This window comes from Stegodyphus dumicola, chromosome 12 (genome assembly GCF_044657685.1).
Source record: "Stegodyphus dumicola isolate Sdum_Otavi_A_Nest chromosome 12, ASM4465768v1".
Taxonomy (NCBI): Eukaryota; Metazoa; Arthropoda; class Arachnida; order Araneae; family Eresidae; genus Stegodyphus; species Stegodyphus dumicola.
The window spans coordinates 89996540-90008630 of NC_140779.1; the positions used below are offsets into that span (position 1 = coordinate 89996540).

The following is a 12091-nucleotide window of genomic DNA, read 5'->3' on the forward strand; positions in this document are numbered from 1 at the left end:
TCCCATCTTCTTCTGGAAAATGAAGAAGGCTTCATAAAAAAAACCAGAATGTGCTCTTAAACATGGAAGATTTTGATTTGGGTGTTATTCAGCAAAAAGTCAATGAATTTTATGCAAGTAACAAAATTCCCTTTAACCATTTTCTTGCCTGTGCAGCAGACATTGTTTTTAGATCTTAAGCCGCTAGTTGATTTTGATCTCTCCAGTCTCAAGGCACCATCTATGGTTGGCATAGTGAACCAACTGCTCCCAGATTTGGTTTAGAAAAATAATAATTAATAATATTCACTATGTTTTTTTCATGTAGGCCACTACTCAGGCTCTCCTCTTTTTCTTAGGGATATGGTAAATCAGAAACAATGTATGCATCTTGAAACCACTATATCAAACTCGTTTATCAGTTGAAAGAGCCAAAGCGATTGTTTTTCAATTATATAAATCCTAAATGAGTTTAAAATAAGAAACTATTATGCCTCTCCCCTAAAATTTTTATAAATTATCTTTAATTTATGTTAAAAAATAGTCATTTAGGGAGTCCTAATTTTTTTTTCAAATTAATTTTTAAGAAAACATAATACTATTATTTTTATATTATTTTTAATTGTACATTTTTCTCCTATTTTTTGGGGGGGAAAGGAAAGAAAGAAAGAAAAAAGAAACAGCTGAAACCAGTGATTTGTTCATACATAATGCTGAGTGCAGTGCATATTATAATACTATGTGGATGATAAAAATATATTTCATTAAAAATATTTTAATATTTGAAACATAAAAATAGCAAATTCATCACCAAGGATATTGAAAGAAATATATAAAATTTCGCATTTACACCAGTTAGATACAAAAAATTCAGTTCTAAATTGTGCAATATTTTTGTGATATTTTCACATTTTAAAGGCCTCTTACGGTATTTATGATTCCTTACACATAGCATAAACATATTGCTAAAATCCCTATTTGCATAGTCCAGCGGCTTAAAATTTTATAAAACAAATTAATAAGTCTTTGTTGCAGGTTATTAAAAGATAAACAAAATGAGATTTGTGCAGAAATGCCACTAAACTATACAAACTGCTATGACCCATCCAGCAATGAATGTTTCTTCATGAAGAAGCATCCCTGCTTTTCGATTTGTGTGGAATTGTGGTGTTCTGATGCAGCACTAAACCACTGTTAAGGTAATGTATTCTGGATGAAATAAAAGTGTCTTACCCCCTTAGACTATCGAAACTTGATAACACTGTCATTTTGAGAGAAGTGCAGTGAAGACAACTGAACAGTAGCCATGGATAGATGAGATGTTGAGTAGTAATGATACAGATTTTTGCAAGATATAAAAAACTTAAAGAATAACCAAGTATTCATTTATTTGGATAAACTTTAACAGACAGAAATATTTTCTTCAGAAAATGTTATCAAATTGAAAAATTGGAGCATTTACACAAAAAAGGCGCTGCAAATACATTGACAGTTATTCACATCACCTCAGGTGATTACCATCGGCAGATAAAATCTGATGATTTTTCAATAATTCCTAACAAAACAGAAACATCAGAAACAAAAAAGAAACTCCTGATGTGAGACAGAAACAGAAACTCTTTCTTAACGTTCCCTCAATAGCATCAAAACAGAAACTCCTGATGTGAGACAGAAACAGAAACTCTTTCCTAACGTTCCCTCAATAGCATCAAAATAGAAACTTCTTTATAATATTCCATCGATTACGACATTCATAATGACCTTTACAATACCAAGGTTCTAAATCCAAAGCCATCTAAGTTTGCTACTAATGAGCAACTGTCAGAGTGGCTAGAAATAAAACAATGCCTATGAGGAAAATGGATCTTTCTGAAATAATTAATGAACTTTATGAATTGCACCCCAACATAAATCTCCAGTGTCGATAAATTTTTGAAGGAAAAGGCCATGATTTATTTCAAATAGCTCCACTCCCAAAAATCATTATAATCTCAATGCCATAGAACTGGCTTGAGCTGCCACAAAAAAGTATGTGTGAGAAAAGAATATTAGTAATGAGCTGCTCTTAACAACAATAAATCTTTATCTACTGAATTACTTGACAGCATCTCCAAAGAACAATAAGTAAAATATACAACTGAAAACAAATAGTGGGAACTTAATTTAGTTGAATAAACTATAAAACAAGTTTTGTAGAAGGCATTGGGCTCATCAGATGATCAGTTGAAATCAACAGTAAAATCTGATTTTGAGAATTGGAAAAGCGATTCCTCTTTAAGTGGGTTTGAAATTATATATATATATGTAAGATGCTTAACAGTTGTCATTTATTTATTTATTTATTTATTTATTTATTTATTTATTTTGTAATCACTTAAAACTATAAATTTCTCATAGCTGATTTTTTATAAATATTAAAATTTTCATGATCAACTACATCTCTGCATTTCTACTTATATTACTGTAGAGAAATACGATGTCATACAGCAATAGCAGTGCCCTTACCTGAAGTAGAAGTAAATTAGATTCTCATAAACATATAATTGAACCAGTTCAGGAAGATAATCAAAATGATAAGACCTTATTTTATTTACCTAATTTTTTGATTTATTGATAAAATTTAGACAAAATTCGATAGCCTTTATAGCAGACATTACACAAGCATTTTTACAGATAGAGTTAAATGAAGAAGACAGGGACGTTACATGATTCTTTTGGAAAGATGATCCTGATGATAGCAATGGAAATTTGAAAACCTTTAGATTTACAAAAGTTTTGTTTGGTATCAAATCTAATCCCTTTCTCCTAGCTTCTACTATTAAGCATCATCTTAAAAAATATCCAGAAATATATCCTGAAACAGTAGAACTCTTAAACAACTGCCTGTATGTTGATGACACAAAATTTAGAACAAGCCCTGAAAACAAGTTTAGAAATTGTGAACATTTTTAATGAAGCTAGCATGTCACTACATAAGTGGCATACTAATTCCAAACAACTCAAAGACATTCGCCATCACAAAGAATTTTCAATGCAAGAATCTCCTGAAGTTGTCCCGATCAAAGTGTTAGGAATTAACTGGAATACGGATAATGATAATTTTTATTTTGACACTCAGCACTGGACAAATTTCACTTCCTCGTCAATTAACTCAAAATGTTTTCTATTACAAACTGCTGGCTGCATTTTTGATCCTGTCGTATTTTATGGCCCTTTCACTGTAAGAATAAAGTGTCTGATTCAGGAAATCTGGTCTGCCAAAATTGATTCGGACGATGAACTGCCACCTGATCTTAGTTATAAATGGAAAGCTTGGTACGAAGAAATTGAACCACCTCAGGTTTCCCGACTACTATTTAGAGGGAATATCAGATGTAGATGTGGAACAAATAGAAATCCATAGCTTTTCTGATGCTAGTTTGAAAGCTTATGGATGTATGGTATACCTAAGAATAGTTTAGTTTTGAACAAAGGAACTTTTCAAACAGTTTTTGTTGCTTTTAAGAGTAGAGTTGCACCTCTGAAATTACATACACTTCCTAGATTGGAGCTCTTGGGTGCGCTTTTATCCGCTAGATTGAGTGATAAAATTGAGTGATAAAAAGACAGAATAGTTCAGACTCCACCATTTCTTGTTTCAGGAATGGACTTCGCAGGTCCAATTTGTGTTAGATCAGCAACCGGAACTGAGAAATTGTACATAGTTCTTTTCACCTGTGCCATTACCAGAGCCCTTCATTTAGAGCTAGTCTCCAGTATGTCAACAGAAAATTTTTTATGGCTTTTAGATAATTCGTATCAAGAGGAGGATATTGCGACACAATTTATTCGGATAATGCCAAAAACTTTCAAAAGGTAAACCGACAATTTGAGCATTTTTCAAAAATACTGAAGGATTCCAAATTTCAAGATTTCATTGCCTGTAAGAAGATCAGCTGGAAATTTATTGCAGAACGTGCTGCATGGTGGGGAGGTTCTTACGAACGTTTAGTAAAGTCTGTGAAGGACTGTTTAAGAAAAATACTTGGAAAAGCCCTATTCAATTTTGAAGAGTTGACTAATATTTTGACAGAAGTTGAATACGTCATAAATCAAAGACCTTTGACTTACATTTATAATGACTTGGAAGAACCAGAGCCTCTCACACCAGCACACTTTCTCAACTTTGGTTGAAAAAATCATAATTATCCTCTTTATTTTATCGAAATGATTGACAAGAATTCAAATAGAAATTATAAGATGAAAAGACAAGTGCACCAAACTACACTTTTAGAACGTCTCTGGAAAAAATGGAAGGAACAATATCTACTTGATTTGCGAACGGCTCACCATTTGATACTCCTAACACAAGTAAAGAATTAAAAGTTGAAGATGTCATTCTTTTGGAAGGGTCTACAAAGTCCAAGCTTATGGGAACTTGGTGTGGTAGTGGAGTTATACAGAGGACGAGATCAACATGTTCGTTCTTGTTTAATTAAGACGTCCAAAGGACAAATTAAGAGACCCGTACAACTCTTACATCCTTTAGAAGTTGTGAACCAACCTGAGAACTATTGACTTTTTCCCAACATTTGATGAAAACTTTTTGAACTTATTGATTATTAAGTTATTTTCCATGTTTAATTGATTTATTTTATATTTTAGTAGATGTTCAAGAAGATTTTTTTCTTTTTAATTTGTTACAGTAAGTAATTGTAAGTATTTTCATTTTATTTGGATTTAATTGTTATTCTGCTTAATTGTGTGAACTCTGCAAGTTCAGGTGGGGAGTGTAGAGAAATATGATGTCATATAGCAATAGCAATGCCCTCAGCTGAAGTAGAAGTTAGTTAAATGTTAGATGTCAGACGGGAATGGCGCATTAAGCCATATCCTTTGATTTGTAGAATTTTCCGTATGTTGATTAATTAACTAATTAACTGTACATATTGTAAATAAATATTTCACTTAACCTTGTCGAATATAGATCAATTATAGATACAGATATGATTTTCTTCATATAAAAAGATTTTAGACACGGTAGAAGTTTCGACTTAGAAATTCAAATCCCATTTTGTGACAATTACATTATATGTATTAATGTTAAAACTTTATAACTAGTTTCAAATTATAATTTCTGTTTTCTAACAGGCTGAGTGCTAAACCAGGAAGCCAGTATGATTATATTACCATGGAAACATTACCCCCCGCTATATTTGAAAATGAAATCATCTAAAAACACTTCTCAAAGTCAAACAATAATTATATTAAGAATGAATAATTGAATCTAAATGGAAATTTATTTAGTTAAAATTTTGCAAGAAAATGAATAGTTACAAAAATCAGTTCATGTCCTTGTTAAAATTTGAAATTAGGATTTTTTATGAAATAGAAACTAAGAATACAATCACAAACAGGATTTTTAAATTTAAGATAGTTGAAACAATAAAACTATTTTATTCTATAGAAACTTACTTCTTTTGAGTTTCAATATCACATGCAATAGTTTTAAATGTATCTTCAGAAATATTTAATTTTTCAGACATTTCCAAAGCAGTCTTCTTTTCACCTTTCAATAACAGCCTTTTTATTAAATAGTTTTTCAGTTCCTTATTTTCTCGAACTATATTCTATAAATCAGTAAAATAATATGAATATAAATATAAATGTATTTATAAATAAATTTACAATGCTGCATATAAATACGTATGTAAAGCTGTATACAGGGTAAAACCTATAATTTATATTAAAATGCTCAAAAGAAAGACAAAATATATTATAAAATATGATTAAAGGCCTGTTTCCACTGCTGCGTATGCGTTGCAGTGCGTATGGGTTTCTCCAATCAGTGAACGAATTCACTTTGATTGACATCTGCAATCCGGTCGATGTGCGGTGATGGATGACGTACGGATGGAGTTCAACAATGTTCAACTTCTATCCTTATGTCTGCGGATGCGTTGGGGTCACATGGTAAAAAAGGAGCAATGAGGTGTAGTCACCAAAAATTAATGGCGGCAGAAGTAGCAATGAACGCTCACTTAGGGAAAGAATGTTTTGCTAAAAAATATTTATTTCTGAATTAACATTATAGCGAGAAATCTGTGTGCTGGAAAAGTCAGCAATCAAAAAAAGATAAGAAAAATATTTTAACTGCAACTACAGTACTTGTTCGCAGATAAAATCAGGCATTCAAGAAATTCAGTTCAAGAAAATCAGCGGCAAAAATTATAATTTCAAGTCCATGAAATAGCAAATTTTGTCCTGATAATTATTTCCTAGTTCTGCATACACATTTTCCTTTAATGAAAATGAATGTCTGACTATATCAAACTGCTATAGCAAATTAGATATAGCATTAAAAGATTTGTTATTTTTTTCTTTTGAAACAGGTAAAAACTAAAAAAGTTAATTATAAATTAAATTTAATAGCCTTTTAAATATTCCACTGCATTAAAGAGTATGCTAAATTTGTATTTCTCTATTTATAAATATATCTCTTTGGCTAACATATATTTGTAAGCACATGAAATATATTTTTAGCAACCCCTTTAACTTCAATTGGAACACCACTTTAAAAGATAATGTTTTTTGTAAAAAATGTACTAGAAGCTGAAGAACAAACTCTGGTGAATTTTTTAGATGATAGCACATTAAAATAGGACCAAAAAATTTAGTTTTAAGAATTGATTTACTTCATGATGTATATAAGCCAAAATATGCATATCATTCCCATGTGATGCCAGCTTAGTGGTAAAGCTGGCGTTAACAAGGTTTAACTTTTGGGGTCGTGAGTTCGAATCCCATATGCTTTTTCCACCCTGTCTGCAACTTTCTTAGCTTTTTTGTCCAATGTTTTATAACTTATTTCTATTATTATATGCATTAAATATAATGTTTTATTTATGCTCTTATTTATTTAAATTTTCCCCACAAAAAATTTTGAAAATTATATAATACGAATTTAAAGCATACGCTTTACATATATATTTGAATTTGACAAACATTCTCTATTTGTAAAAAGCAAATTTAAAGTTAATTAAATTTAAATGAAATTTAATGCAAACAAAGAAATGATTAATTACTGCTGCGAACTAATCTACAATATAATTTAAATTCTGAGAGCATATGTAAATCAAGTGCAAGTATCAGAATCCATGAATAAATATATAATTCCAAAAATTTATTTATCCTATTATTCACTTATGCATTTTTATAAATTTTTTAGGATTATCCTATTATTCACTTATGCATTTTTATAAATTTTTATTATATATTTAAAAATTTATTTATCCTATTATTCACTTATGCATTTTTATAAATTTTTTAGGATTATCCTATTATTCACTTATGCATTTTTATAAATTTTTATTATATATTTATTCATGGATTTTGACACTTGCACTTGATTAACATATGCTCTCAGAATTTAAATGATATTGTGGATTAGTTCGCAGCAATAATTAATCATTTATTTGTTTGCATTAAATTTCAACTAAATTTAATTAACTTTAAATTTGCTTTTTACGAATAGAGAATGTTTGTTAAATTCAAATTTTATTCCTTGCAGCAATAGCACAAGAGAATTATTTAAATTTAATTTAACTTTACTATTTATTCTTTTGAAACTATATATATATATATATATATATTCATTTCACTTTTATGTGAATGTACATAGATATGCTGAGACTTTGGGATGTTTACGGCTCTAAATTTTCATTACCAATTAACATGAGACAGTATTAATCCCCTAAACATTTTTTTAACAAAAAATTACTATAATAATTGCTTTTAAATTCAGTCCTCTCCAACAGATGCGCAGGAATTAATTAAATATTTCCATTTTCTTTACCTAATGTGTGTATATATAAAGAGAAAAAGCTTATTTTTAAAACTTCTGTAAAAAGAGATATGATTTAAAAATAATATTTTATGAATTATGCATAAAATATAACTGCTCATAGTGCATTTTAAAACAAACGACATTTCTAATAAATTATCCAGCTATGACCCTGAAGTCAGCGGTATACAAGCATAGCAAATTTTGTGTAAATATTGTTAACCTTTCTTTACGGTTGCTCTGTACTAACTATTTTTTAATTCGTTTAACTTTTTTATTTTAGTTATTTGTTTATTTTTTCACTAACAGTACATTTTAGATTTAATAATATATATATTATTTCATTAATATTTAAGGCTTCTAGAAATGCAAAGAAATTTTTAAAATTTACTTCAGCTTCTATGCAATTAGTGATGTTCATAATATGCATACTTACTTATCTAAAAATTGCTAGCATACTTTACTTTCGCAGTTCATAAGCAGAAATAAAAATTTTCAATAACATGGAATTTAGTAAACAAAACTTTTCTGCGTTTTACGTTAGGATCCATATCAAATCCAAAACAAACAATACTCGCTTATGCGAGAAAATTCCAGATGTTCAGCGTCAAAACTCGCGAACTGCTTGTTTGGCTCCAAAATATTACAGTGACACCTAGCGGCGGAAAATGAAAATAATCTACGGTTATGCGGCAGTGGAAACACTTGTACGGATGCTGTAGGCGTGTCTTCAATTGACGCAACACGTTCGTACGCAGTACTGGAAACGAGCCTTAAGTCTCACAATAGATGCAAAACAAGTAATCCACCTTCTATTTAAGAATTATTTAATTTATTATATTAATAATATATATACGTAGAGTTTCTGAGATTGTAACCCAGTTAATATATTTTAAGATTCTAATAATCCACTAATGCACCAGAGGTGATAAGTTGTTTTGCATTATTTTAAGTCTCACTAGATGTGAAGAATTTTTATTAAGTTATACATTTTTATACATTATACATTTTTGTGTTTTATCTTGTGAACAAAGTAAGGATTAATGAAAACAATAACTCCCTTTAATATGCAGAGACAACTTTTAAAGGTGAGCAGTTAATTACAAATAATTAAATTAGGTAGTTAAATACCCTTAGCCGTTATAGATTTACATGACCCCTATTAAAATTTATTTATTTTTTGAAAACATTTGGTAAAACAACATTATTTAAATCACAATCTAATAACATTTCACAATTTAAAATACATGTAATTTATGGTATTGGTTCTTAAACAGTATTAGGATAATTACACATTAAAAGCTGCAAAACATTTATGCTTTGTAGCAACAACACACAACAAAATATTTAAGAGTCTTTATAATTTGAAGCCTTCCCAGACAGTTTGGCTAATTTATATCAATTTTCTTCTCTGTAAAATCTTTTCTAACAATTAGAAATATGTTTCAATACACAAAACAATGTTTCCACTAGTTTCTGCATGCTTTATCTCCTAACTTGCCAGTCTCTCAACAGCGTACCTAGCATTTTTTACTTGATCTTTCAAGTGTAGTTTTACTTGATCTGGTACAATTAAATAATCCAAAACCTCTGATAGACACAAAGGAAATTATCGCTATGTCTTAAAGTAGCTTAAAGTAGCAAAGTCACATTAAGAATTAAATAAACCTCTTATTTAAAAGGAATTTAGAACGTACAGGCATGTTCTGATGTTGACAAAATTAACTATAGCTTCTGGTGATGCAATTAAACAGTAACAGTCAAATTCATACTAAAAATGTGGACTAGTAGTCAAAGACTATACAATTTAAATTTAATGTAAGATGGCTCAATAACTATCAAAGTAATAAATTCAAATGTTAGCAGCTATAATGCAAAGATGAATAATTACAAATTATCAGAGCTGGCAGAAACTAACGTAACATCCAAGTGGAGGGCAAAAACACTGTCTTACAATACAAAAATCTCAGTTAAAAACTATCTGATTTGCATTATGGTGAGGAAATGGAAAGGGAAAGTTATAGTAAAGGCTAAAATTATAAACAATGGGCTAATTTGCATAATAATAACTGTACATATCTTTGCAGAATAATTTGCTTCCTCTTATGTATTCAGTTTCTTTCTTCAATACATTACCTCTTCACTTTAGAATTTTTGGAATTAAAGATTTCTGTTATTCTAAAAAACAAATGCATTTAGACTGTAAAGAAAAAGCTACTAATTTTATTCCTTTAGGAATATGAACATTCAGAATAAATATGAAATGATTTGTGGTAAGGACTGATGTCAGAGCCGATGAGGCAGAATTTTTAGTGCTTAGTGACACACCAAGCAACAAAATCTAAAAATGGCAACATTTTTAGAATTTAAGACAGGGACTCAGAGCAGAATTTAGGAGAGCACTAGGTGGCGTAATTTAGGAAGGCACTAGGCAGCACAATTTAGCATACACAGAGATTGCATCAGGTGGGAAAATGCCCTGCGTATAGTATAAATCATTACAATATATAAGGGGTTAGAGTAGACTTTAAGGTGCCCCTTGTATATATTTATAAGTTGTTGTTTCCTTTATCGCCAAGTTGTTGTTTTTTTTATGGTAGCCAGAGTAGATGAATGTTATGGAAACCCTAATGTGACGTAATCGTGTGCATGATTCTGGGAAATTTTGAATCATGGGATGTTTTGAAGCACTTTTGTGGTGTGTGTTGGTTTTATTGTTTAGACGGTAGAATGGCTGAATGTAGTAAGATTAATTTGAAGTTTCTGTACGATTTGGAATGAAAGGGGAAAAGTGCATTAATTGACTGGTGTGTAAATGAAGGTTTACTTAGTAGCCATTATAAGTGTCCTGTATGTAGGAAGGATATGTGTCTAGTCGAACGTAAAAACTGTTTAGATGGATTTGAATGTGTTTGTAGGAAGAAAAGTTCAGATGTGGCGATGCCAATATATGGATTCGAGCTCAGATAATTTTAGGAAGTTTTTGGATGCTATTAACCCCTTCGCGCCGACTGTCACGTATACGTGCCAGCAGCGAACACACTTACCTACCGGCCAACACGCAGGCGTGCCAGAGGATTGTTCCGTTCTATACCGACTGTCACATATTTGTACCAGTACTTTGGAACGTTTTTCAAATTATAATTTCTGCCACAAGATGGCACTGTATGTCCATATGGTTTCAGATACATGTACATTAGACCTACTCGAAATGAGAGAAGCATGACTCACATACACGTGTTTTTGATTATATAAACAAACGGGAAAATAAATGTTTCCGAATGGCGTGATTTATGACGTCTCTTTAAATCGTACTTTATTCGCACGTGCTAGTTGTTTACTGTAAGTAGAGAAGTTTTATTTGCTCTAAAGCGTTGGGTATTTCGGTTTGCAGTTCAGTTTTTAGAAAATAATTAGATCTTGTTAGACGTGAATTCTTTGTTTTTACCGTTGCAATGTCGAAGCGACGAAAATGTTTAACAGAGCATGAAATAGCAGAAATGATGCAAAATATTTCAGATATTGATTCTGAAATTCTGATATTGATTCTGAAAGATTAACTGAAAGACATTTTCCAAAACTTTGTTCAGAAGAGACTGATAAGAAAATGAGACGACGATGCTTTGTTTGTTCACATTCCCGGAAAAATCCTCCAAAACGGCAAATGAGTTATTACGAGTGCAAGGAATGTAACGTAGGACTGAGTGTAGATCCCTGTTTTCAAATTTTTCATACGAAAAGAGAATTTTAAGTAATATATTTAGTTTTCAGATGTATAATGTTAAAATTCATAAAATGGTGAGTAATTAAAATAAAATGTGTAAAATATGCATTTAAACAAGAAATACGGTAATTAAAGTATATATATATATAAAAATATCTATAAAGCATAAGCCGTTTAAATACTCTATAAAGCATTATTAAACAATGCGTTGATACTTCGGAAATTTCATGGATTTAGGCTTAGTAGCAAAAAAGCCCCCGGCCCTGGAGAGAAGCTCGCGTAAGACACTGCAGGCCTCAGCGATAAGCGTGTGTTTTCGCTACCCGGCTCGAAGGGGTTAAGGAATTTTGTGTGCCACAGACTGAAGACAAAAGAACTTCTAAACAGGGTAAGTGGATATTTGCTTTTTGTAGTCCTTAAATTACATGTTTTTCCTTTTTTATGTTATTTTATTGTTTGGTTTAAAATGTAGTTTATTGAGATTATGTATTTTTTGTTTGCCTGTATTGTAGAATTGGGTGCTCATTTGACTTTTTAAGTGAAAATATATCGATGTGTACATGGAG

At 30.6% G+C, this 12091-nt stretch overlaps 1 protein-coding gene across 1 annotated transcript in view; it reads right to left on the minus strand.

Moving 5' to 3' along the window:
* LOC118204037 (exonuclease mut-7 homolog) overlaps window positions 1-12091 on the minus strand; it is a 124737-nt gene that overhangs the window by 82209 nt on the left and 30437 nt on the right. Inside the window, exon 7 of the mRNA XM_085806688.1 lies at window positions 5434-5588. Within this exon, the coding sequence (XP_085662814.1) occupies window positions 5434-5588 (155 nt within the window). The remainder of the gene's footprint in view (window positions 1-5433; window positions 5589-12091) is intronic.